Below are 26,006 nucleotides of genomic sequence, written 5' to 3'. Positions count from 1 at the left end.
GGGTGATTAGAGCTGAATGATCTTGAAGGTCCTTTCCAACCCAACCCATTGTGAACTGGTTGAAGGAAGCCTGCTTGGTTTGTTGCTTCCTTCAGCTCCACATGGGTCATGTGTTGTGCCAGTCCTGCAGGGAGAGCCAAGCAGAGCACAGAGCCAGGTTTGGACTCTTCAAGGAAGGAGGTTAGTAATGGGCTGCATGAGGAGCCTCCAGCCAGGAGGTGCACATGGCCCCCAGCTGCTGCAGGGTGCTGTGCAGGCTCTGGAGCCTTGCAGCCTGCTGAGTTCCACGCTGGAGGAGGTTGGGTCCTGGAGAGGCCCAGGGAAAGGGGCAGCTGGGAGCAGCAGCCGGCAGAACAATCCTGCAGCTCGCTCACAGTTGCCTCCTTTCCCAAGGGCCCCTCAAACATCGCCTGAGGAAACCACTGCCAGCTCCTGGCCTGGGGTGAGAGGCCCTCAGCTCCTTTGTCCCACGCAGGCAGGACCCTGTCCTGCAAGGAGAAGCCTTGGCAGCCCAGGAGCAGTTTGCTGCTGCCAAGAGAATTCCTGCAGCCTGCTCCCGAGGGACTCCTGGGAGAAGAGGGTGGTCAGCAAGTGGCTGTGGGGCAGGGGAGAGTGCTGCTGGCCCAGGGACTGGGCTGCTGGTGGTGCTGCAAGTCACTTCCACCTGGCTGTGAGATGTCCCTGGGTGGCCCAGATATTAAAGAAATCAATTTCCAGCTTCTCTCTTTTTTTTCATATTAGAGAAAAAAATCTCTTGCAGAAGATGAGGGCAAAGAAGAGAGAATTTAGGATTCACCTTGGGCAGGCATCCTCAGAGCAGGAGAAAGCTCTGAGCATCACATTTGCTCCCCTGGCAAAGCTAGAGGAGCACCTGTGCAGCTTGAGGAGGGTGAAATGTCAGCTGGAATGCCTGAAGCAGGCCCACAAGGGCTCCCTCCCTCCCTCCCTTCACTTCTGCCCCCTCCCATCTCCAGCCTGGCCACAGGCTGCCTATGGAAGCCCTCAGGCTGCCTGCTGTGACTTCTGTGTCACCTTGGGTTGTGGACTCCTGGCTGCTGAGGAGCTCTCACGTTGGCTTGTGTGGCAGGACACAGTGTTTGGGGCTGGGGGAGAGCTGGCTCACCTAGCTCTTGAGATGGGGGAGGATGTGGCTCAGCAGGGGCTAGAGATGCAGCCTGGGGGCTGTTCCTGATGCCTGCCCAGGTGCTGTCCCTGGCCACTCTCACGCTCTGCTCCCAGAACTGCTCCTCCCTTCACCTCCAGTGTGGATCTATAGCTCCTGGCCATGGATGTTGGTGTGAAGCACCCAAAGGACAGGTCTGTCCTGCTGGGCTGGTTCACAGGCTCCTTTCCCAGTGGATCAGAGCTTCAGTCTCTAACTCTGCAAGCAGCTGATGGCTTCAGTGAGGCTCTTTGCAAAGCAGAGGTGGTGCAGGATGAGGACACCCTTGGAACTCTCTGGGGGAGGCATCAGCAGCCAGCCTGATGAGAAAAGAAGTTGCTTCTTGCTGTCAGCTTTGCAACACTTGATTGAGAGCAGAGAAACCTGAGGCACAGAGAGGCCTTTCTCAGCTTGACCAAGAAACCCAAACTGCAATCAAACTGCTGGAAAAGGCCTGTAGAGGTAAATCTTCTTTTGGATCATAGAATCACAGAATACTTTGGGTTGGAAGGGACCTGAAAGATCAGCCAGTTCCAACCCTCCTGCCATGGGCAGGGACACCTCCCACCAGCCCAGGTTGCTCAAGACCTTATCCAACCTGGCCTTGAACACCTCCAGGGAGGGCACATCCACAGCCTCCCTGGGCAGCCTGTGCCAGTGCCTCCCCACCCTCACTGCAAAGAATTTCTTCCTCTTCTCCAGTCTCAATCTGCCCTCTCCCAGCTCAAAGCCATTATCCTTCATCCTGTCACTCCCAGCCTTTGTCCAAAGTCCCTCCCCAGCTCTCCTGGAGCCCCTTTAGGTATTGCAGGCTGCTCTGAGGTCTCTCTGGAGCCTTCTCTTCTTCAAGCTGAACAGCCTCAACTCTCTCAGCCTGTCCCCCCTCAAGCTGTGCCAGGGGAAGTTTTGGCTGGAGGTGAGGAGAAAGTTCTTCCCAGAGAGAGTTGTTGGCTGTTGGAATGTGCTGCCCAGGGAGGTGGTGGAGTCCCCATCCCTGGAGATGTTCAAGAGGGGATTGGATGTGGCACTGGGAGCCATGGTTTAGTAGTCACGAGGTGCTGGGGGACAGGTTGGACTTGATGATCTCTGAGGTCTTTTGCAACCTTATTGATTCAATGAAATTCTCCATCCCTCTGCTCATCCTGGTGGCCTCCTCTGGTCTCTTCCCAACAGCTCTTCTCGTGCTGGGAGCCTCAGACCCGGAGGCAGCGCTGCAGGCTGGGTGTCAGCAGAGCAGAGGGGGCAGAATCTCCTCCCTGTGCTGCTGGCCAACTCGGAATTCAATTCCGGAGCCGTTCGGAGGCAGAACCTTGAGGAACCTGTGCTGCTGCTAACCCAAAGAGGGCACTGTGTGCATGCACAACCCCCGGCGGGGCTGCGGCTCCTGGCGCGACATCATCGCTGGCAGCGAAACTCCCTCATAAGCCAGAGCCGGGGGAGGAGAGGGACCTGGGGGGTGGGGGGTGGGTTTGAGATGTTTTGAATGGTTACCTGTGGAAAGCACCTGGCGTCTTGGGCTTAGATTGGAGGAGGAGGGATTGAGGCTGATTCGCAGCGAGGTCTTTATAGTCCTCGGGAGACCTTGGGCAGCCTTCCAGTACCTGAAGAGGTTACAGGAGAGCTGGGGAGGGACTTTGGACAAGGGCTGGGAGTGACAGGATGAGCAACAATGGCTTTGAGATGGGAGAGAGGAGATTGAGACTGGAGAGGAGGAAAAAAAGCTTGACAGTGAGGGTAGGGAGCCACTGGCACAGGCTGCCCAGGGAGGTGGTGGAAGCCTCATCCCTGGAGGTTCTTGCAGCCAGGCTGGAGGATGCTGTGAGCAACCTGCTGTGGGGTGAGGTGTCCCTGGCCATGGCAGGGGGGCTGGAGCTGGCTGATCCTGCTGGCTGGACAGCAGCACTGAAGCATCTCCCATTGTTTGGGCTGATGCCTGCATCTTTCTCTCTTGATTTCCACTACACCCAGACCAAAACAAAAACCTCAGCAAAACTCTCTTGAATCTTTGCTTTTGATGTCTTTCTTGCCACCCCAAACCTGGAGCTGACTCTGGGAGGGAGGTTTGCTCCTCAGTAACACATTGGCTGGATGCTATCACAAGCTACAAGGGCTTGTGGGAAGAGGAGGGCGAGGATGGGTTTAAAGCATCAGCACAGGAGCAGCACTCCCAGTTCTGTTTCCTTTATTGCTTGCAGATTGACTTTGCCCTTTTCTGAACTGGCAGAGGTCTGAGATAAGCTCATCTGTGGCAGCTGTGCCCTCCAGCCTGGGCACAAGGCCTTGCTGTGGGAGGTGCTGCTGTCATCCTGCTTCCAGCAAGGGTCAGTGTCCTCCTTGTCCACGCTGTGGCTTCAACCAGGACCCAACCCTTTGATGCTGAGCCAGTTGGTGCAGCTGAGTTGTGGTCAAGCTGCTTCTGTTTCCAAAGGCCTGCAGGGACAGGAGCAGGGGCAATGGCTTCAAACTAGAGAGGAACAGATTTAGGTTGGATGCTAGGAACAAGTTCTGCACCATGAGGGTGGTGGAACAGTGGAACAGGTTGCCCAGGGAGGTGGCTGAGGCTCCATCCCTGGAGATATTCAAGGTGAGGCTCTGGGCAGCCTGATCTAGCTGAGGATGTCCCTGCTGACTGCAGGGGGGTTGGACTGGATGGCCTTTGGGGGTCCCTTCCAGCCCAGATTACTCTCTGATTCGGTGATTCTTGGGTCTTCTGGAATGGGCAGGCTGTGTCCATGTGGCACAGCAGCAGGTCTGGAGCTCTTCTGCACCTCTGCTGCCCATGGTCAGAACACACAGAGGGCTCCTCCTGCCTTCTGCCCAAGAGGTGGCTTGCTAAGGCTTCTGCAAGCTTGCTCTTGGCAGGCTCAGAGGGCACTTGGGACGTTCAGGAGCTCACTGCTGAGCTGTGGCAGCACAGCCCTGGGGGGCTCTGAATCCATGATCCCTGCCAAAGCCACAATCCCAGGCACTGCCTGCCCCGAGGGGAAATCATCCTGCTGCTGCCTCTGGCTGAGCCTCAAGCCCTGATCCATGGCAGGATCATGGATGTGGGTGGGAAGAATTCCAGCCTGGGGTTCAGCTGGTCGAGCAGTGACTTTCTTCTGAGCTGCTCAGGGCTGGAGCCAGCAGCTGAGGGAACTCTGAAGCACAGAAGGACAAAAGTCTCTCCCAGGCAGATGCAGTTTATTGGCTTTGTGGATTTTTACAATGCTGGAGCTGCAGCAAGAGGGGAGAAAGGAGGCAGCAGGTTTCAGAGGTAAGGGACAGCAGCAACAGTAGTGAAACAGGAGCTGAAAGTGTCCTCCTTGGAGCTGAGGGCAGTCCTCTAACCCCCCCAGGGCTTAGGCAAAGCAGCCCCAGGTGGCACAAATGCAAGGGGCAGGGAGGAGGCTGCTTTTTGGGACCCCTCCAGTCTCATCGTCCTGCAGTTCCCCCAAGGCATGGAAGCCATCACAAGAGCTGCTGTCAGCCTGGCTCAGGGCTGTCCTGCTGCCTCCTTTCTAGAGCTGCAGCCACAAAAGGGGCTGCTCAGAGCAGCACAGGCTGGGAACATCCCCTGGGTTCAATGGGCACAGGCAGGAAATGCAGCCAGGGTGCAAGCCTCTCGCTGCCATCCCTTGGCCTCGCCAGAGAGGAGTCCTTGCTGTGTCGGTGGGGGCCAGCAGGAGATGTTTTTCCAGGGAGGAAGGAAGAAAGAGCAAGGTGAGCATGGGGTCCTGAGGGCAGCAGCTGGGGGCAGGGCAGGGTCATGCTGGCTTTATGACACTGTTGACCCAAGGGAGGTAGCGAGCGATGTGTGTGTAGAGGCCAACCCAGCGGCCGCGCCTGTAGGAGAAGATGCCAATGGCTTTGCCCTTGCAGATGAGAGGATCCCCAACATCACTCTGTGAAAAGGAGCAGAGAGGTCAGTGGTGACTGCTGTGGGGTGCTCAGGGAAAAGGAGGCATTTGCAGAGAGCAAGGAGGCTGCAGCTATCAGGGCAGAGCTTCCCCAGAAGCAGCCTGGGCTCCCAGGAGCTTGGACTCAGTGCACCTGGGGCCAAAAGGGAGCACTGGCAGTTTCGTCTGGACCCAGCACAGCTACAGCTGGGCAAACACTGCAGCTGCAGGTTCCTGCCCTTCTGCTGGCTGCAGAGCACACAAAAGGCTCTCAGCCCAGCCATGAGATTTAGGACAAACCCTCCCTGGCCAAGCTGTTGTCCTGTTCTAGATTCCCAGGTCCCTCTGCAGTGGGAAACCAGGATCCCTTTGGCCTCTCTGCTTTGCCCCCCAGCTGAGCACAAATGTGATGCTGCTGAGCCTCTGAGGGTCTGATCACTGGAGGTCGAGACCCAGGGCACCTCCTGTGCCAGGACAGCAAGAGAGAGGGATGCTGGTGAGGCAGCATGGTCTGGGGGTGGTGGTGTGGGGAGAGTGAGGGGACCACAAGAAGCAGTTTTTAGATGGTACCTTTGCAGTGAGGGATTTTAGCCCAGATCAGGTTTGTGGTCAGCACCTGGCTGAAACCTCCCCTGCAGCCTTCAGGGATTCATAGAATGGTTTGGGTTGGAAGGGACCTTAAAGATCAATCAGTTCCAAGCCCCTTGCCATGGGCAGGGACACCTCCCACCAGCCCAGCTTGCTCAGGGCCTCATCCAGCCTGGCCTTGAACACCTCCAGGGAGGGCACATCCACAGCCTCCCTGGGCAGCCTGTGCCAGGCTCTCCCCACCCTCCCTGTCAAGAGTTTCTTCCTCCTCTCCAGTCTCAGTCTCCCCTCTCCCAGCTCAAAGCCGTTGTCCCTCCTCCTGTCACCACAAGCCCTTGTCAGAAGTCCCTCCCCAGCTCTCCTGGAGCCCCTTCAGCTACTGGGAGGCTGCTCTGAGGTCTCTCTTGGAGCCTTCTCTCCTCCAGGCGGCACAACCCCTGGAGAAAAGAAAGCTCCAGGGAGAGCTTCCAGTACCTGAGGGGTATCTCCTGCCTCAGCCAGGGACTGACCTTTCCAGGTATGTCAGCAGATGGACTCTTGCCACAGATGATGTTGTCAGCACGCCAGTTGGAGTGGGTGTTGCAGACCCTTGGCTTGATGATGGTGACGTTGGCCTCCCGGAGCCTGGCGCCGGGGGGCTGCTGGTCCCAGCCAGCTACTCTGCACTCAGTCCCACCGAGGACTTTGCCCAGCTCAAGGGCAAGGCAGCCACTGCTGGTGGCATCACCTCTCAGCTGGGCAAGGGGAGGGAAAAGGCAGAGCTCAGTGCTTGGTGTGCGGGCGCTCCGCGATGGAGGCCGTCCCCTCCTGCCCCGGGGCTCCAGCTCGGGGCAGAGGGCACCCAGCTGGTGCTGCAGGCAGGGTCTTACCTTCAGCAAGAGGAGGTCATCCCCATCTGCAGGCTTTGTGAAGCGTGGGTGGCTGTGGTACTCTTGGACTTGGAAGGTCTGCCAGCTTTGCTGTCTCCTGGGTGTGGAGTAAGCTCCCAGGGTGGCAGTCAGAGGTTTGTACCTGGGGAAGCCAAGCACAGTGGCTGCCATGGCATACAGTCACAGAACTGGCAGGGCTGGAAGGGACCTCAAAGGTCATCCAGTTCCAAGCCCCCTGCCATGGGCAGGGACACCTCACACTAGAACAGGTTGCTCACAGCCACATCCAGCCTGGCTGCAAACACCTCCAGGGATGAGGCTTCCACCACCCCCCTGGGCAACCTGTGCCAGGCTCTCACCACCCTCATGGGGAACAACTGCTTCCTGACATCCAATCTCAATCTCCCCACTTCTAGTTTTGCTCCATCCCCCCCAGTCTTATCCCTCCCTGACACCCTCAAAAGTCCCTCCTCAGCTTTCTTGTAGCCCCCTTCAGATCCTGGAAGGCCACAAGAAGGTCTCCTCAGAGCCTTCTCTTCTCCAGCCTGAACAGCCCCAGCTCCCTCAGTCTGTCTCCACAGGAGAGGAGCTCCAGCCCTGATTTCATTGGCTTCCTCCTGTCTTCCCTGGTAACACTGAGGCACATCTCCCAGAAGCATGCCCAGGAGAGACCAATTGAGCTTTAAAGAAGAATGCTGGCACCAAGGACCTCTGCCAATGAATCCACCCAGGCAGGAGGCAAAGCAAGTTCCCATCTGACAGACCAGAGCTCTGCAAGTGCTGCTTCACCTCTGGACCTTGAGCTGAGTGCCTTTGGTCCAATGCTGCTGTGGGCTGTTGGTGCAAGCATCACAGAAGCCCATGGCACCAAGGAGGGATTTCTAACTCAGGACCCTGCCCAGGGCCAATGCACCTTCCCTGGCTTCCTACATCATCTGCAGAAGGTACTTGGGACCTTAGGAGAACTGGGAGGGACCCTGGGGATGGGTAAGAGCCTCTCTTCATCTAGCAGGTGGGACCTGGGCATCCAGGCTCCTGGATTCTGCTGATCTTCCTTCCTTCAGGTGAGAGGAGTGACCCTGAGCCTGGGTTACTGGCACCAGGGCAGAGCTGCCAGCCCTGAGGAGGGGCAGAAGCCACCCCCAGAGCCACCTGGATCTAGAAAAGCCTTCTTGCCTGGCCATGCCCCAGTTTCTCCAGCTGGAGGCATGGAAGAGAGTTGGGCAAGCAGCTCGCTCATGAGAGACTGCTGAGTCTGACACGTCTTGGGGGTCTTTGGTGGCAGAAAGGGCAAAGCCTGACACCTGCTGTGCCAGCAGGTCGGTGCTAGGAGGGGAAGAAGCTGCTCTGCCTTAGCACTGGGGAGGTCTGGGAAGGTTAAAATGAGTCATGGAGGTGGGAACTGAAAAAACTAAAGGGAAGGATCCCAGTGTGGGCTAAGGGTGGGAGGGGACATGGGGAAGGACAGCTCAAGGGAGAGCTGCAGACACAGCTCTGCTGCTCCAGAGTCAGCTGGGTCCCAGCCTGCACTCCCTGCTGGGGAAAGAGTTTGGCCACAGCCCCTGGAGTGGCTCAGACTGTTAGAGCCTTCCAGGTAGGAGATGCCATCCAGACCCTGGCAGCAGACACCCTCACCCCACCAGGAGCTTCCCCAGCACAGCTGCGACTTACGCCAGGCACTGAGCTGCTGTCATCACCCAGTTTGGAGCCACTAGGAAGCCACCACAGGAATGGTTGTTCCTTCCTTGCAGGTAAGCCAGGCTGGGTAGGACCTCACCTCCTCCCTTCATCCAGTTCCAGGGATAATCTGCAACAGATGGGACCCAGGATGAGGGGATGGGAGGATGCAGGGTGTGCTGGCTAGGATCCTTCCTTCCCCAACTCTCTTCTCACTTCCAGGCTGCTCTACTTACAGGCTGTAGTTGAGGGGCAGGTCACCAGCAGCAGGACCAGCAGGAGCTTCTGCAGGTGCTTCATCATAGCCTCCTCAGCTGCAGTGGATGCTCTTGGAGGTGAGGCTGCTGTTGGGGGTCTCTCAGCAAGGTTTTATAGCTTGAGCCTAGACTCCAGGAAACCACAGAAGGCAGCCTCATCTGGTTGATCTAGCTGAAAACTGCATGCCTCAGCGATCTGAGAGGGGAATTCAGGCAGCCCTACCCTGGGGCATCAACCCACCTCCATCCTGGGCCTGATCCGGAGTGAGCCAACGTCAGCCCATGGCCTTTGGGCTGGAAGCTGTGGGGACCATGCCCATCCTCACCACTTTGCCTGCTCTCCATTGCAGCTCATGGTTGCTGTGCACTTGCAAACTCTCTTGATTCTTGATCCCCAGCCCTGCCACAAGAGATCTCTTTCCCTCCACATCCCAGTTCCAAAGGGCCAGGCAGTGGCAGCTGAGGACCCTTCTGCTCCTTTCTCAGGAGGTGTGGAGCAAAACTGCTGTGAGTACACTTAGAAGGACCACTGTGGGCACAGCCATGTGAGGGCAAGGTGCTGTTAAGGCAGCTTCATGAGCATGGCCCACAGCAGCCTGGCTGTTGTGCACCAGCTGCTGGCATGGGGGTGGCAAGGGGAACCAACTCCATTCCTTCCAGACTTGGCCATCCCTGGCCAGCCAGTGTGAGAGAAAACAGCAGAACACTTCCTTGACCCTGGGTTCAGGGCTTCTCTTGTCCCCTGGTGTCTTGAGAGTGGATGGAGACAGGGATGGAGCTTTGGGATTCCACTGGCTGGAGGCAGCCCGATGCCACAGCTGCCTGAAGCTGCCCTGGCTCCTCTGGGGGGGGGTCCTGTCCTAGCTGCCCCCACCCTGGCAGGCAGTGATTCTGTAAATGCCAAACAGGTGCCAGGGGCCTCTCTGCCCTGCAGAGTGAGGATGGGACTTGGCATCACAGAATGCAGTGGGTTGGAAGGGATCCCTGAGGGGCATCTTCTGCACCCCCCCCCTGCAGGCAGCAGGGACACCTCCAGCTGGAGCAGGTTTGCTCAGGGCTCCATCAAGTCTGACCTCCAGTGTCTGCAGTGGCTTCCACCATCTCTCTGGGCAACCTGCTCCAGTGTTTCACCACTCTCATTGTGAAGAACTTCCTTCTGATGTCCAACCTAAAGCCACCCTGCTCTAGTGTCAAACCATTGCTCATTGCCCTAGAGCTGCAGGTCCTTCTGAACAGCTTTCTTCTAGGTCTCCTCCAGGCATTTGAAGGCTACTGTAAGGTCTCCCTGGAGCCTTCTCTTCTCCAGGTTGAACAACCCCAACTCTCTCAGCCTGTCCTCACAGGAGAGGTGCTCCAGCCTGTCATGACCCCCCTGAAGGCCTTCCCCTGACCAAGCCCTGTGGCAGCTGTGCCTCCTCCTCCTCTTCCAGCCCTTGACCAAAGCAACCATGCTGGAAGCAGGGCTGGTGGCAAACCACTGAAGACAGTTCCCCCTCCACAGGATGCCCTCTTGCCTCTTTCTTTACCATGAGGGTGGTGGGATGGCTCCAAGGAGACCTTCTTGTGGCCTTCCAGGATCTGAAGGGGGCTCCAAGAAAGCTGGAGAGGGACTTTTGAGGGTGTCAGGGAGTGATAGGACTGGGAAGGGGATGGAGCAAAACTAGAAGTGGGGAGATTGAGATTGGATGTCAGGAAGAAGTTGTTCCCCATGAGGGTGGTGAGAGCCTGGCACAGGTTGCCCAAGGGGGTGGTTGAGGCCCCATCCCTGGAGATGCTCAAGGTGAAGCTCTGGAACAACCTGATCTAGCTGGGGATGTTGCTGCTTACTGCAGAGGGGGCTGGACTGGATGGCCTTTGGAGGTTCCCTTCCAACCCTGACAGCCCGTTCTGCGTTCCGTGACCTGCCCCCCCGCCAGCAGCAGGCTGCAGCGAAGGCTGGCAGCTGGGCACGTCCACACCGCTCCCATCCCGGCCCTGACGAAACCTCCGGGCTGCCCCCTCTGGCTTCCAGTAAATGCTGCTTCGCTCTCTGCCCCCGGAGCAAGCCGCAGCGCTGGGCTGCAGGCTGCCCCTCTCGTGCAAAGGCTGCAGCCGGCTGCAGCGCGGGGGGAAGCCTGACGTGTCACCGCGCCCTGCAGCAGGCAGATAAGCAGCTGCAGCCTTTCCACTCGCAGATTTCCCAGCCGATAGCAGCTGAGCAGCAGCCCAGGGCCATGGAGCCAGCTCGGGCTCCTCGGGTGGCAGCGGGGGTGCTGAAGGGAAAGGTGTCGGAGTTTCCACTCGTCCCAGGGCGAGGGCGGAGAGGAGGTCAGAGCCGGTGCCCGGGGCTGGAGCGCAGGACGCCTCAGCTCCTGCGGAGGGAGGTGGCCTCTGGGAGCTTGGACCTGGCTGCTTGGGAAAGAGCTTAAGATCATCAAGCCCAGCCATGGCCTCACCTCTCCCTGCACTCAACTCTTAGACCATGTTCCTAAGGGGTTGGACTCGATGATCCCCAGAGGGCCCTTCCAACCCCTTAGCATCCTGTGATCCTGGGTGTGAGCTTTGAAACCCCTCTAGGGATGGTGACTCCACCACTGCCCTGGGCAGTTCCAGTGCCTGATGACCCTTTCTGGGAAGGAATTTTTCCCCTTGTCCAACCTGAACCTCCCTTGGTACAGCCTGAGGCCATTCCCTCTGATCCTGTCACTTGCTAGCTGGGAGAAAAGACCAACCCCTACCCCACTCCAACCTCCTCTCAGGGAGCTGTAGAGAGCAATGAGGTCTCCCCTCAGCTCCTCCAACAACACCTCCAGCTCCCTCAGCTGCTCCTCCCTAGCCCTGTTCTCCAGACCCTTCCCCAGCTTGCTTGCCCTTCTCTGGCCATGCTCCATCCCTTCTTGGAGTGAGGGCCCCAAAACTGACCCAGGTGTGGCCTCACCAATGCCAAGTACAGAGGGATGAGCATCTCCCTGCGGGTCCTGCTGGCCACACTGCTCCTGGTACAGCCCAGGATGCTGTTGGCCTCTCTTTACTCCCTGGACACACTGCTGCCTCATATTCAGTTGGCTGCCAACCAGTGTCCCCCAGATCCCTTCCTGCCAATCAACTTTCAAGCCCCCCCTCCCCAAGCCTGGGGTGGTTGTGAGCCAAGTGCATGACCCAGCACTTGCTGACCGTCACACAGAGCTTGGGGAGGTCACCAGCCAGCCTCCCATCCCCTTCCTTGGTGCGTTTCAAATTCCCCTCTGGGTTTCCCCACCACAAATCTGGGCTCCTCTTGAGCTTGTAGAGATCTCTGTCATCCTGCACTGAGGGCTCTGCAGCTCAGTTGCTCACTCTGCCCTCTGTCATCTCCTCCAGGCAAGTGTCTGGCACTCCCCTAACTCTACATGAGAGAGGCCATCAGAAACTTAGCTGGGACAAAGGAAAGTGGGGCTCAGAGTTCTGGGCTCCTCAGTTCAGGAAAGATGTTTTGATGCTGGAAGGTGTCCAGAGGAGGGCAACTAAGCTGGGGAGGGAGCACAGCCCTGTGAGGAGAGGCTGAGGGAGCTGGGGTTGCTTAGCCTGTAGAGGAGGAGGCTCAGGGGAGACCTCATTGCTCTCTACAACTACCTGAAGGGAGGTTATAGCCAGGTGGGGGTTGGTCTCTTCTCCCAGGCACCCAGCAGCAGAACAAGAGGACACAGTCTCAAGCTGTGCCAGGGGAGGTTCAGGCTGGATGTTAGGAAGAAGTTCTTCCCAGAAAGAGAGATTGGCCATGGGAATGTGCTGCCCAGGGAGGTGGTGGAGTCACCATCCCTGGAGGTGTTTAAGAGCCTGGATGAGGCACTTAGTGCCATGGTTGAATTGATTAGATGGTGTTGGGTGACAGGTTGGACTTGATGATCTCTGAGGTCTTTTTCAACCAGGTTAATTCTATTCTATTCTATTTACACCTAGTTCCAGGCCCTGGAAGGAGTGGAGGCTGTGCACATCACTTTTCCCAGCCCATATCTCTTCCTGCAATGCACTCAGGAAGGGCAACAGCAGCTCTTGTCATCCAAGGCTGGCAGCAACTCAGTGGATGCAGACCTGTGATTGCCCCTGTCCCAACAGGCTGACCTCTCCCTTTCACCAGCTTTGAACCCCCCTCTCCTCCCCTCAGCCTGGGGTAAAGGACAAGAAAGAGCAATGCTGGGCAGATGCAGCTCAGAGTTTACTGAGGGTGTTGAAGGAGCAACAAGGTTCAAGCAGGGACAGAGGAGTGGGGTCTGGCTCTTTCTGGTGCCATCTGGGATGCTCCCTGCATCTGCCAGGGTGACTTAAGATGACCTTGACCTGGCTTCCTGAGGTGGGCAGGGCACAACCCAGCAGCCTCAGAGCAGGAGGAAGGGCAGCCCCGAGTGCACCGCTTGGGTCACCCAGGAGAGAGGAGGGAATTGAGGCTTCAGCGGGGGCAGGAAGGAAACCACTGCAGTCTCCAGGGCTGCAGCAGCATTGGAGCCAGTGGTGGTGGTGCTGCTGCTGCTGCTACTTCCTCATGGTGTGCTTGATCCAGGGCAGGTAGCTGGAGATGCGAGCGTAGACGCCGGGGGGTTGGTCGTAGCCGAAGGAGACGATGCCTTGTGCCACCTTATGGCACACCAGGGGCCCACCAGAATCTCCCTGGGGACAGAGGAGAGACTGCTTTTAGGGGCCTCTTCCCTGTGGGAACAGGTTCCAGCTCGGTCCCTCCCTGCCCAGGCAGTGCCAGCAGGGCTGTGGCTGTGCTCCTGTTCCCTGTGCCCATGGAGGAGCTGCCTGGAGGAGGCCAGGTGGAGCTTTACCCTTGGCTGCGGTGTCAGAGCATCCAGAGAGCTGCTCCACAGAGAATCACAGAATGGTTTGGGTTGGGAGGGACCTCCAAAGGTCATCTGCTCCAAACCCCCTGCAGTCACCAGGGTTATCCTCCATCCAACCAGGTAGCCCAGAGCTCTGTCAAGCCTCACCTTGCATATTTCCAGGGATGGGGCTCCCTCCCTGGGCAACCTGCTGCAGTGTTCCACTGGTCAGAGAACTTCCCTCTCACATCCAACCAAAATCTACTCCCTCACAGGCTCACAGAGCAGCAGGTTGGCAGGGACCTCAAGGATCATCTAGCTCAACCTTCCAGGGTAAGAATACAGCTACAAATGGTTGTCACCTCTCCTGGTGGACACTCCCCTGGGAACCAGCTCAGTCTGTGCCAGCAGTGAGTCCTCCTGCCCCCCAGCCAAGCCCCCAGCCCAGCAGCAGCAGCCCATACCTGGCTGGAATCCTTGAGCTGATGGAAGCTGCCAGCACAGACCATGCCACTGGTGAGCTCTGGGTAGAACTGGGTGCACTTCCTGCGGCTGTAGATGGAGACTTGGGTCTCAAAGAGCTTGTCAGTGGCTTCCTCCTTGTCGATCAGGCCCCAGCCAGCTATGGTGCACTTGGTGCCCGTGGGCAGATCGCTGCTGCTCTTGGGCAGCCCGATGGTCTTCACGTAGTCGTTGAGGGTGGCCTTCGATGTCAGCTGGCAAAAAGGGAAGGTTTTTCTCTTTGAGAGGAGCCTACTCCAGCAGAAGAGCTGAAGGACACCTCCCAGGCAGGACATAAAGCACTGCAAGCTCTGCTGAGCCGCTGGGAACGGAACCTGTGGCTCCACAGCTCCCTCCCAGCAATTCCTGCTGGCCCTGCAGCATTCACAGGCAGAAGCAGATGGGGGTTTGGAGAAGGAGCTGACAGCGAGGGTGTGCTCTGCTCAGAGCCTGCTGAGCCCCACAGCCCCAGGCCCCCCTTGCCTTGAGCAGCATGATGTCATTGGCCACGGTCTGGGGGTTGTATTCGGGGTGCGGGTGGTAGCCGAGGACTCCTCTTATCTGCTGGGTGCTCTCTGGCTCCTGGATGTTGTGAGCCCCCAGGATGACTGTGATGTTCCTGGCCATGGCAGCAGAGGGGAGAAAAGGGGGAAAAGAGCTTGTGTCACACCTGTGTCCCTCTGCTTTTGCAGCTGCCCAGCGCAGCAGGAGGAGGAACCGACTCCAGAATGATTCCTCACAGGTTAGGGAAGGAGGAAGGGCACAAAGCCCCCCCAGTGAAGCACTCACCCCAACAGGCAGTGTGCAGCTGTCATCAGCCAGTCAGGGGCCACCAGGAAGCCTCCACAGGCATACTGCCCTACCTTCAGGTATGCCATGTAAGGGTGGGAGTGGGGCTGAGCCTCGTGGCCTCCCACGATCCGAACCCGCAGAGCACCTGAAAGAGAAGCCCCAGGCAGGGTGAGCTCAGAGCCCGGCCCAGCACCTCCCTCCCAGCAGCTTTGCAGCACCCCCAGCTCACTGGCATTGGCCCATGGGCAGCAGAGCAGCAGCAGCAGCAGGGCCAGCAGCATCTGGGGCTGGCACATCTCTCCCCACAGCTGGATGCTCCTTCCAGGACGTGTGGCAGTCTGAGCCTCTCCCGATGGCCAGGGGCTGCTTTTATACCTTGGGACCAGTGGTACCCAGCAGCCAGGAAACCATCTGTGATGGCCTGATTGTGCTAATCAGAGCAGTGCAGCATCCCTCCAGGGCTATCTGCATCTCTGCTTCCCTAGCCTGCCCACATGCCCTCCGTGCCCCCAGGCTGGGACTTGCTCACAGAATCACAGAGTGGGGTTGGAAGGGACCTCCAGAGATCATGGAGCCCAGAGCAGGGTCACCCAGGGCTGGTCACTCAGGAACACATCCAGGTGGGTCTTGAAAGTCTCCAGAGAAGGAGACTCCACAGCCTCTCTGGGCAGCCTGCTCCAGGGCTCCAGCACCCTCACAGTACTGAAGTTTTGTCTCAGTTTGCTGCCCTGCTTCTTGTCCCCTGGGGCTTGGCTGGGCAGCTGCATGCCCACAGCAGAGTGGCTCTCTGTGAGCAGCAGCTCTCTCCACCAGGCCTTCTCCTGCAAGAACCTTGTGCAAAGGTCTTGCTTCCTGCTTGATCCAAGCTCAGATGCCCAGGGCCATCTGAATTCGCTCCTTGCTCTGTGGGAGCTGCTGAGGTCAGCAGCACCAGGGCCAGGCTATGCTGCAGGCAGGAGAAACCAGAGAGTACTGCCAGCTGGCACTGTGGGGGCTTCCCTCCTCTTCTCTTCACAGGGGACCTCTGCTCCTCATTCCCAAGATGAGAGCCCTCACCAAACCCATGATGTGGACTGGAGACCTTCTGGCTCTCTGCAGCTCCCTGAAAGGAGGCTGGAGGCAGGTGAGGATTGGTCTCTTCTCTCGAGGAACAAGTGACAGGATGAGAGGAAATGGCCTTGGGTTGCAGCAAGGGAGGTTTAGGTTGGCCATGAGGAACAATTTCTGCCCCAAAAGGGTTGTCAAAGCCTGGCCCAGGCTGGCCAGGGCAGTGGTGCAGTCCCCAGACCTGGAGGGGTTTCAAGGCTGTGGGGATGTGGTGCTGAGGGCCATGGTTTGGTGGTGTCCTGGCAGTGCTGGGGTAAGGCTTGGACTGGATGAGCTGAAAGGTCTCTTCCAGCCACAACACTTGTGTGGATCCACTCTAAGACACTTGAGAGAGCAGTTCTCTGCCACACACCTCTGGGTGTCCTTGGGCATGCCAGGCAAGGAGGAGAGGCAGCAGGTGGAGAAAGTGGTGCACAGGATGCTGAGCAGCAGAGCTTGGGACAAACTGGTGCATCCCAGACAGAGTGCAGCAGCAGCAGCAGCCCTGCTGCTGGTAGAGGAGATGTCACTGCCCCACTAACCACAGGGAGGGGTGGTGCTTGTCCTTCCTCTGCAGTGCCCAGGTTAGGTTCAACCCAGGCTGATTTCCTCTGTGTTGTGTGGTTGTTGGCACCAGCCCCTGCCAGCTCCCTCCTGCTCCTCACACTGAGCCCTCCCTGCCCCATCTCCAGGGTGGGGGCTGGCTCCTCCAGGCTATCCCCCCATAAACGTGGGGCAGAAGCAGCTCTGGGTGCTGAGCCTGTGCAGGCAGGGCTGGCACTGAGCTGGCACTGAGCTGGCATTGAGCTGGGCCCTGCCACAGGGGGTGCAGTGTGGCACCAAAGAGCTCACTTGAAAGATTTTAGAGGTCTTGTTCAGGGCACCCTAGGAGGACAGAGGCTCCAGCCAGGTCTCTGAAGCCAGCTTCATGGTCTTGGTCACACCACACTGACCTGAACCTGTGCCAGGGTGTGAGGAAATATTTCTTCCCAGAAAGGGCCATCAGGCACTGGAACTGCCCAGGGCAGTGGTGGAGTCCCCATCCCTGGAGGGCTTTGAAAGGTGAGGAGCTCAGGGATATGGTCTGAGCTGTGCACAAGGAGATGTCAGGTTGTGGGTGGACTCCATGATCTTCAGGTCCTTTCCAAGCAGGTGGCTCTGTGAAGCTGTGAAGCTGTTTGCTTTCTGTCTGCTGTTTTGCACTGAGGAAATGCAAGTTCCTAAAGCAAAGGCACTTAAAGAAAGGGGTGGGGTGGGGGAAATATCAACAAAACTTTGCCAGTTAAGGTCATTAATGTGAGCTGAAGGAGAGGATCTTGAAGCTTTCTTTCATGGTCTTGTTTTCCTTCGAGCCCTGAGATTGGCTGCAGAGATCCTTTTCCTGCACAGAGACTTTGCCCAACTGCAGGGAGCTGGCACCCAGCCACAACAGCCCTGCCTGGGACAGTTCCTGGAGCACTGGGCAGGGCCAGGTCTCCAGGCTTTGGGGTCAGCCCAAGCCAGAGAGGCTTTTGCTGGTTCTTCCCAGCCCCTCTGGGCACTGGGATGTGCTACTGCAAAGCTGACCCCCTCCTGCTGCCCGGCAGAAGAGAGCAAAGCTAGGAAGTGCAACCAAGGCAGTGCCAGGAGCAATCAGTCAGTTTTAAACCAGCACAGCTCCACCCTTCCTGGAGCAGAAAAAAACACCTGTGGGGAGATGAAAGCTCTTGGCTGGTGCCAGGCTGGGCTGGGGCCACACAATGGGGGCAGGCTGGGTGAATGGGGGAGGTGGGGGGAGAGAGACAGAGAGAGCCTTGTGGGGCAGAGATGAGGATGCCAACCGTCCATGAGCCTAACCTGGGGGGGTGTTGCATGGCTGTGCCCTCGAGGCAGAGCTCCCCCCAGAGCCAGATATATATACACACACTTTTCTTTTAATCAGAATGGCTGAAAAGTGAAGTTTTAATCAGGACTGTGCAGCAGCACAGCAGGAAAACCTCAACAGAAATCATTGCTATTTTATCTTGCATTTGTCACTTGCTCCCTTCCTCCCACAGGTGCTCATGGCCCCTGCTCCCAAGAGCAGCAGAGGCCACACACAGGCCACAGATCCAGGCTGCTCCTGCCCTGCTTCTCTCCAGGCAGCTCTGTCTGCAGCCAAACTGCTCCCTTTGGGGCTGAGGTACTTCAGCCTTGCCATTGGCCTCGGGAGGAGCAGGCTGTGCGTGGAGGCTTCCAGGGCTGAGGGGTCCTCATCCCAGCATCCCTGCACACCTGCTCAGCAAAGGGTTTGAGGGGCTGCAGCTGCCCCCCCTCACCCTCATTAGCTCCCCTGCTCCTTTCAAGCCCAGCACTCAGCCCCTGTCAAGCAGCTTCAAGGAGATTGTGGTCTTGAGCTGATGGAAAGAGATGAGAAACGCTGCAGGCTGGGGGTGTCCCTCCCCTGCCCTCCAAAGAGAGCACAGCTGAACTGAAACAGCAGCAAATGAGAAGTGCCAAGATAAAACTCAGGCTGTTTGTGCAGATAGCAGGGGGCAGCCAGTGCTCAACAACAGGAACTCTCCCTGGGGTGGGTGCCCAGCTGAGGGGAGACTTGTTTGCCCCTCCAGCTGGGGACTCCCTGCCTCGGGTCTGCCAGCAGCAGCCCTCAGAGGGCTGCAGGGTCAGATTTGTGCCAGGCCCCAAGACCCTGCTCTGCTGAGCTTACTGCGTGGAGGGGAGGGGACCTGAGTCCCTGCAGGCCCCCCAGGCTGTGGGAAGGTGCCCCTGACACCATGAGCTGCTGGAGGGGTGCAGTGACTCCCAAGAGGTGAGGAGCTCAGCAGGCTGCTGGGGGGGTGAAAGTCAGAGAGTGCTGGAAGGGCACCAGCAAAGGCTGGCACACAGCTCAGGAGCTTCCCAGATCTGATTCCCCTCCTGATGTGCTGTGGAGCTGTGCTGTGACTCAGAGCTACCCAATCCCCTCTGCCCCAGAAAGGGAGAAGAAGCCTGGAGCTAGGACAGAGCAAGCAGCCAGGTTTGTCTCACTGGAACAGCTCTTGGCACAATAATCAGCCTCGCCTCTCAGGCAGCACCTGGTGTGCTTGTGGAAGGGGCACCAGGAGCAACCTGTGATATTTGGCTGGTCCAGAGGACCCAGCACCCCATGGGTGAGTGTGTGGAGGTGTCCCAGCTGCTTCCCTGCCCCAAGCCCTTTCCTGCCCTCAAAAACATTGCCCTGCCACCAGCCCCACACTCCCTGCAGCTCTCCCTGACCAAGAGCTGGGTCCTGTCAGATGCCTCCTTCCTGAGACTTGCTGCCAGCTACCTGAGAGGCTGCTTAGGGGCCCCTCACAGGGCAAGGTTCTTCATCCTCTGATCTTTGAGGGATGCCCCCTGCCAGCTGTGCCCTGAGCTGACACAGTAAGTGGAGGCTCAGCCTGAAGCAAGAATAAAGCAGTGGTGATGTACAAAAAAAAACCACAGTGACCTTCCTGACTCCAGTGCTGTGCCAGGAGCAGCTGCCCAGCCCCTCTGGGACCCTGTGCTGGATGTGCCCCCTTGCACTGCTCTGGATTTGAGCTGCACTGGGGCAGGGCTCAGCCAGGAGTGCTGTGCCAGGAGCAGCTGCCCAGCCCCTCTGGGACCCTGTGCTGGATGTGCCCCCTTGCACTGCTCTGGATTTGAGCTGCACTGGGGCAGGGCTCAGCCAGGAGTGCTGTGCCAGGAGCAGCTGCCCAGCCCCTCTGGGACCCTGTGCTGGATGTGCCCCCTTGCACTGCTCTGGACCTGAGCTGCGCTGGGGCAGGGCTCAGCCTCCCTGCTGGTTTCCGCTCCTCCAATCTCGGAGTCATCTGCTGACTTTATCTGCAGTGAAGTTTCTTTCCACATTGCTGATAGGAAGGAACAGTTGAAAGGGTGACCATGGAGGATGGAGCCCTCAGCTTTTGCTGAGCACCACTCTTGCCCTGCCCAGGACAAGGATGAGCAGAGGGCTGGAGCTCCTTTCCTGTGAGGACAGGCTGAGGGAGCTGGGGTTGTTCAGTCTGGAGAAGAGAAGGCTCTGAGGAGACCTAATTGTGGCCTTCCAGGATCTGAAGGGGGCTACAAGAAAGCTGGGGAGGGACTTTTGAGGGTGTCAGGGAGTGATAGGACTGGGGGAAATGGATCCAAGCTAGGAGAGATTTAGATTAGATGTCAGGTAGAAGTTCTTCCCCATGAGGGTGCTGAGACACTGGCACAGGTTGCCCAGGGAGGTGGTGGAAGCCTCATCCCTGGAGGTGTTTGCAGCCAGGCTGGAGGTGGCTGTGAGCAACCTGCTGTAGTGTGAGGTGTCCCTGCCCATGGAACTGGCTGATCCTTGGGGTCCCTTCCAACTCTGTCCCTTCCAATCTCCTCTGCTTTTTCCACTTGGGATCCAGGCTTAGGATCTCTGCCCCCATCAGGCAGTGGCTGGCCTCCCAGCACAGCTCCCTGCTTGCCATGCTGATGGAAGAAATGGCCACACTTTGCTCTCAACCTGGGGACCTCTCTGGGGCTTTGTGCCAGTCTGGAGAGAGAAGAGAGGCGAAAGCAGAAAGCAGGGCACAGCTTCTGCTGTGCACCCCAGCTGAAAGGTGCTCTCTCTTTCTGCCCTCTGTGCCTCTTTGCAGCTGTTTTGGGTGGGGTGCATCCAGCACAGTGATGTGGTTGATGGTGTAACTTCCCCCTTTTTTTCTCACTTTGGTAGGTACAAGCCTCACTGATTTGCACAAGGACATCTCCCCCACTACCTGCTCTGTGCTGGGCCTCAGACAAGCAGCTGGAGAGCCCTGCTGAACCTCCCCCTGGAAGCAAGAGCCTCAGGCCAGTCATGAGAGGTGAGTCCAAGGGCAAATTCAACAGCAGCAGCTGGGAATAGCACAGTGCAAGACTTTCTCTCCCCAGTCAAGCTCTGCAGAGGCAGGGAACAGGTCAGTGGTGGTCACTAATGTGGCCATCATGTCAGAACTTCTGGCATCTGGCCTCAGTCCAGTCCCTTGCACCTTCAATGCCAGCAGCTTTGTGCCTCTCTTTCCCTGCCTGTGACCTAGGCAGTGGGAAGACCCAGAGCCATCTCTAGCAGGTGTTTGGAGAGCTGAAGGTGGAGGGTGCAGTGCCAGGGCATGTGGAGGTCTCTGGCCAGCTGGTTTCCTTCACACTGGGTGGAGCAGAGCCCCAGTTTCAGCCACACAGACCTGGCCTGGCCTTGCTGCACTGACAGCACAGCACTTGGAGGGATGAGAGACTGGCAGGAGCTGAGCCCACGGAGGAGTCAGGGCTGAGAGCAAGGAGCTTTCCCCTGGAGAAGGACACAGCTGGGCATGGGTGGTGCACAGGGCAGCTGCTGCTGAAGCAGTCACTCTCTGCCAGGCTCAGGGGTGCATTTCATGCCACAAAAGGCCCAGAAAGCATTTAGTGCCTCAGGCTCTCTGAGAGCTTTTTCCTGGCCCAACAGACCCCAGCCATCAAGGCTGGAAGTGTTGCCCTGTTCGACCCAAGCTGCCCTGACTCAAAGAGGGGCCTGGCACAGCACTTTGTTCCTGTGCCACCTTCACAGCCACAGCAAAGCTGACAACAGCCAGACCCTTCCTAGCAGTTAGAAACGATGTCAAGCTCACAACAGGAAGCTTTATTAAACAACAGGAAGCCCATGCTCATGTGTGGACTTACAAAACACCTCACCCTCCTTTCCCCTTGCTCTTTCAGTGCCGTGGGGCTGGCAGACAGGGCTCTAGCTCTCGTCTCCACACTGGGTAGGACTGCAGGGGTCAGAGGCAGCCTCACAGCTGTCTCCAGCCCTCAAACCGAAGCTCTGCTCTGCTCTCCACCTCAACCCTCGCTCCACCGTGCAGCTGCTCCTGGCTGCTGCCCCGGGGGCTCAGAAGATGGATGGGGCAGAGCTGAGCTGGCTGGTGAATCACTCCCTTCCCCTTCTTCCCTTGGGCTCTGCTCAAAACCCTGAGCTCAGAGCCGACCTCCTGGGCAGGAAAGTCTCCTGCCTGCAGCTGGCAGCCATGCGGAACGCGAACCTCATCCTGCAGCACTACAACTTCACCGGCAGGCTGAGCCACCGGCGCCCCGGGGCCGAGGGGCTGGGTCTGCTCCGCACCACCTTTGTCATCATCAGCTGCAGCATCATCCTGGAGAACCTGCTGGTGCTGCTGGCCATCCTGCGGCGCCTGCGCGCCCGCCGCTGGGTCTACTCCTGCATCGCCAGCATCACCCTCAGCGACCTGCTGGCAGGGGTCGCCTACCTCTGCAACCTCTGCCTGTCGGGGGGCAAAACCTTCCAGCTCTCGGCCCAGCTCTGGTTCCTGCGGGAAGGGATCCTCTTCGTGGCGCTGGCCGCCTCCACCTTCAGCTTGCTGGTGACGGCCGTGGAGCGCTACAGTGCCATGGTGAGGCCGATCGCGGAGAACGAAGCCAGCAAGACCCTGCGGCTGCGCAGCCTCATCGTCGGCTGCTGGCTGCTGGCTTTCCTCCTGGGGCTGCTTCCCCTGCTGGGCTGGAACTGCCTCTGCGACCTCAACGCCTGCTCCGTCCTCCTGCCGCTCTACTCCAAGAGCTACATCCTCTTCTCCGTCGTCATGTTCAGCATCATCCTGCTGGGCATCGTCGGCCTCTACATCTCCATCTTCCAGCTGGTCCAGGCCAGCTCGAAGCAAAGCAGCTCTCGGCACGGCCGCAAGCGGTCCCTGCGCTTGCTCAAGACGGTGCTGATCATCCTGGGGGCCTTCATCGTGTGCTGGAGCCCCCTCTTCGTCCTGCTGCTCTTGGATGTCTTCTGCGAGCCCCAGAGGTGCGCAGAGCTGCACAGCCTGGACTGGCCCTTGGCTCTGGCCATGCTCAACTCGGGCATCAACCCCATCATCTACTCCCTGCGGAGCGTGGAGGTGCGGCGAGCTGTGGGGAACCTGCTGTGCTGCTGCTGCCTCAGGGCTGGGCTCTGCCAGCCTGGGAACTGCTTGGCGATCGCAGACATCAACTCTGCCTCCTCCACGGAGAGCTCCCTGCGCTACCGGGAGAGCTTCCGCAGCTCCCTAGCCCTGAACGCCCGGCCCAGAGCGCCTCTGTCCAGCAACTCCAGCATGATGAGCAACCTGCCCAGCCTCTGAGAGGCCATCAGGAGGTGGCAGACAGCCCACCAGGACCTCGTGCTGCTGGGCCTGGCCCGGCAGAACTGTAGCCTACGGGCAGCTCAGGCTGACCCGGGGCAGCCCCAGCACAGCTGGCTAACCGTGGCCGAGCTCTGCAGTCCCTTCAGGCTGGGATCTTGCTTCAGGGTGGCTGCAGCCCGGGGACAGGCATTGCTGTTAGGGTGGAGTGAAAGCCACAGGCACGTGTGGGCACTGATGCCAGCTGCTGGGCCTGAGTTATAGGTGGACCCTGCTCTGTGTGTGTCTAAATAGATACTGTCCCTGCCCAGAGGAGAGCGTTTTGCCCCAAGGCACAGTGACAAGCAGGGTGGGGATCCCCAACCAGACTGTTCCCCAACCCCTTGGGAGCAGGCTGGGCTGGCAGTGTTGCCATCCCTGCGGGCTAGGCTGGCAGTGTTGCCGTCCCTGCGTGCCAGGCAGGGATGGAGGTGATCCCTAAGTCTTCTCCTGCAATTTGCAGCCTTATGGAAGTGCTGTGATGGGCAAAGCTGCTGGCAAAGGGGGGATGCAGGCTCGATGTCTTGCCAGGGAGCTCAGAGGCCCCTGCCCAGGAGCCAAGTGCCCACCTGTAGTGCAGCACAAACCAACCACAGCATGGCAGAGGGCGACAGCAACAGCTCAGTCCCTCACTAGTCTGCAGTCTGGGCACTGTGCCTGGGCAAGTGCTGTGACAGTGCTTACAGCCTGGCAGCAAGAAGAGCTCTGCTGTGCCTCTGGGCACGGGGCTGAACCTGCAGAGACAGCCCTGGCACCACCACGGGCAGGAGGTCCCCACAGTGATTGGGGAGTCTGGTGCCATCCTGCATGGCAGAGCCTTCACAGTGCTGTGGCCTCCCAGAAAAGTGGGGCCAGCAAGTTTGCCAGGTTCCAAGGTGCCCACACAGGGGGAGATGCCCACTGTGGTGGGCACTGAAAAGCTGAGCAGCAAGTTCTAAATGGCTTTGAATTCTGTTGTGTCGGGGGTGTGTGTGTGGCTAACCTGAACAGAAGCAGCAGGAATTGTTTCCTCTTCCTTTTGGGGCTGCAAAGGCTGCAGCCTTCCAGAACCCTTTCCAAACCCAGTGCTGGCAGCAGCACAGATTGGTAAGCATCGCTTCAGCAGCCTGCCACAGAATCACCACCCCGAGGTAAGAGTAGGGTAGAGCCTGCCCCAAGTGCTTCTGAAGTTCAGCACAGCTGGGGGAAAGGAATGGAGAGGTCTGATCCTAGCAGGGCTGCTCTAAGTGCTGTCACATTTGGGGAGGGAGTCACACAGGGAAATGTGCTGAGAGTTTCCTCTTCCCTGGGAGCTGGGCAGCACCAACAGCAGAGAAGGTACTTAAGGTCCACCTCTGGGGCCCCCAACAGAAGGAGGACAGGGACCTGCTGGAGTGGGTCCAGAGGAGGGACACAAAGATGAGCTGGAAAAGTTCTCCTGTGAGGACAAGCTGAGAGAGTTGGGGCTGTTCAGCCTGGAGAAGGCTCCAGGGAGACCTTAGAGCTGCATTTCAATATCTGCAAAGGACCTACAGGCAGGCTGGGGAGGGACTGTTCAGAAGTGCCTGTGGGGATAGGACAAGGAGCAGTGGTTTGGAACTGGAGCAGGGCAGGTTCAGGTTGGACATTAGGTTCTTCACAACGAGGGTGGTGGAACACTGCCCAGATGTGTGGTGGAGGCCTCATCCCTGGAGACATTCAAGGTCAAACTTGATGGGGCCCTCAGCAACCTGCTCTGGTTGGAGATGTCCCTGCTGGCTGCAAGGGGGCTGGATGACCTTCAAGGGTCCCTTCCAACCCAGTGCCTTCTGTGATTTGGCATTAGGGACCCCAGGAGCCTGAGCTCACAGCAGCCACAGAGCTTGTCCCTGCTGCCCCAGGGCTGAGCACTGCTGCCTTGGTCACTCTGAATGCCATGCAGGCCAGCAACTGCCTGCCTGCAGCCCCTGGTCCTGCCAGCCTGCTGCCTGGTATCTCTGAAGAAGCAGGAGAGGCCCCAGGTTGCTGCAGCTTCACAGAGAGAAAGCTTAGGAGGCTGCCAAACTGTGCCCAGCTGGCAGCAAACCTGGATGTCCTGTGAGCATAGCTGTGCTGCATGAAGTTTGGGGAACTGCTCCAAGGGGCAAGGCTGGCTGGGGCCAGCAGAGGCTTCTGCAGGGCTTGGGAGACCTTTGCAGCAGGGCTGGGGGCTGTGGCAGGAGTCAAGTAGCACTGGAAGGCCCTGAGGAGCCAACAGAACATGCAGAATGCCTGCAGCACAGGGAAGGGGAGACCAGGGGCACAGTGACACCCACATATGAAGCCTGCAGGTTGCAGAAGTTCACTGGGGCCAGGCTTCATCCTTGGCACTCAGAGGGCTGTTCTGTGCTATGGAAAGCAGTTGGCACCAGACCAATCCCATTCCAGTCTCAGCCTGGTAGAGACCCAGAAAGGTCCAGCTTGCACCTCAGATTCCTGCTCTTCTATTCCCCAACCAAGTGAAAAAACAATCAGAGCAGCACCCAACTGCCTTCTCTCACCGTGCAAGGAGACCAAAGCCACCCAGGCAGTGGGAAGGAGAAGCTCCTGAGAACTTCAAACCTGCAGGCCCAGCCCCTCAGCAGGAGGTGCTGAGCTTCCAGCCCATCTGTTTTGCAATAAATCTGGAGATAAGAGAGCCTCTGGTTGGTTTGCTATGGTTTGATAGGAGAGGGACGGGGAGGGCCAGGGGGGAAGCTGTTTGGTGGATACAGAATTGATCACGTTCAGAAGGTAGTGGTCAATGTCTCCATGTCCAGATGGAGATCAGTGACAAGTGGCATCCCTCAGAGGTCTGCACTGGGACCAGTGCTGTTTGGGATCTTCATCAGTGACACAAGCAGTGTGATCCAGCGCAGCCTCAGCAGGCTTGCAGGTCACAGCATGGTGAGTGGTGCAGCTGACCCATCTCAGGCATGGGATCACTGCAGAGGGACCTGGGCAGAGCTTGAGAAGCAGGCCCAAGTGAACTTTGTGAGCTTCAAGAAAGCCAAATGCAAGATCCTGCACCTGGGCTGGGGATTAATGCCTGGAGAGCAGCCCTGCAGAGAAGGGCTTGGGGGTGCTGCTAGCTGAAAAGCCAGCAACGTGCAGAGCCCAGAGCCAGCCCCGTCCTCGGCTGACCCCCAGCAGCATGGGCAGCAGGGGCGGGGAGAGGATTCTGCCCCTCTCTGCTGAGCTTCCCCCTCCGCAGTGCTGGGGCAGCTCTGGAGTCCTCAGCACAGCAGAGACCTGGAGCCAGGGCCAGTCTGTGATTCCGAGTTTACTCTTCTGCAGAGCCGGTACCTG

The 26,006-nt window shown here is 58.3% G+C and overlaps 3 protein-coding genes across 3 annotated transcripts; 1 reads left to right on the top strand and 2 right to left on the bottom strand.

The window, feature by feature from the left end:
- Nucleotides 1-4,908: 4,908 nt before the first annotated feature.
- On the bottom strand, nucleotides 4,909-8,474 carry LOC104300792 (mast cell protease 1). The gene is made up of 5 exons (XM_009901114.1): nucleotides 8,411-8,474; nucleotides 8,169-8,304; nucleotides 6,498-6,639; nucleotides 6,138-6,362; nucleotides 4,909-5,046 (listed from the first exon to the last, which is right to left on the bottom strand). Exons 1-5 carry the CDS (start codon nucleotides 8,472-8,474, stop codon nucleotides 4,909-4,911), a joined length of 705 nt encoding a protein of 234 aa, XP_009899416.1.
- A 4,436-nt stretch (nucleotides 8,475-12,910) lies between these two features.
- On the bottom strand, nucleotides 12,911-14,829 carry LOC104300279 (mast cell protease 1A-like). The gene is made up of 5 exons (XM_009900538.2): nucleotides 14,732-14,829; nucleotides 14,500-14,647; nucleotides 14,194-14,329; nucleotides 13,674-13,925; nucleotides 12,911-13,054 (listed from the first exon to the last, which is right to left on the bottom strand). Exons 1-5 carry the CDS (start codon nucleotides 14,796-14,798, stop codon nucleotides 12,920-12,922), a joined length of 738 nt encoding a protein of 245 aa, XP_009898840.1. The 5' UTR covers nucleotides 14,799-14,829; the 3' UTR covers nucleotides 12,911-12,919.
- Nucleotides 14,830-21,294: 6,465 nt separating this feature from the next.
- Nucleotides 21,295-22,707, top strand: S1PR4 (sphingosine-1-phosphate receptor 4). Its single transcript, XM_009900550.2, has one exon. It carries the CDS (start codon nucleotides 21,453-21,455, stop codon nucleotides 22,680-22,682), a length of 1,230 nt encoding a protein of 409 aa, XP_009898852.2. The 5' UTR covers nucleotides 21,295-21,452; the 3' UTR covers nucleotides 22,683-22,707.
- The last annotated feature ends 3,299 nt before the right edge of the window (nucleotides 22,708-26,006 follow it).

Source organism: Dryobates pubescens, chromosome 31, assembly GCF_014839835.1.
Source record: "Dryobates pubescens isolate bDryPub1 chromosome 31, bDryPub1.pri, whole genome shotgun sequence".
Taxonomy (NCBI): Eukaryota; Metazoa; Chordata; class Aves; order Piciformes; family Picidae; genus Dryobates; species Dryobates pubescens.
The sequence above is the reverse complement of the archived record's forward strand: the minus strand, read 5'-3'. Positions and strand labels throughout refer to the sequence as shown.

Excerpts from the sequence above, each read along its gene's own strand:
- LOC104300792 (XM_009901114.1), bottom strand. The coding sequence starts at position 8,474 with ATGAAGCACCTGCAGAAGCTCCTGCTGGTCCTGCTGCTGGTGACCTGC. Across the intron at positions 6,640-8,168 it reads ACAGCAGCTCAGTGCCTGGC|GTACAAACCTCTGACTGCCA; the intron begins GTAAGTCGCAGC and ends TGGCTTCCCCAG. Across the intron at positions 6,363-6,497 it reads ATGACCTCCTCTTGCTGAAG|CTGAGAGGTGATGCCACCAG; the intron begins GTAAGACCCTGC and ends CCCCTTGCCCAG.
- LOC104300279 (XM_009900538.2), bottom strand. The coding sequence starts at position 14,798 with ATGTGCCAGCCCCAGATGCTGCTGGCCCTGCTGCTGCTGCTGCTCTGC. Across the intron at positions 14,648-14,731 it reads CTGCCCATGGGCCAATGCCA|GTGCTCTGCGGGTTCGGATC; the intron begins GTGAGCTGGGGG and ends CTTCTCTTTCAG. Across the intron at positions 13,926-14,193 it reads ATGACATCATGCTGCTCAAG|CTGACATCGAAGGCCACCCT; the intron begins GCAAGGGGGGCC and ends CCTTTTTGCCAG.
- S1PR4 (XM_009900550.2), top strand. The coding sequence starts at position 21,453 with ATGGATGGGGCAGAGCTGAGCTGGCTGGTGAATCACTCCCTTCCCCTT.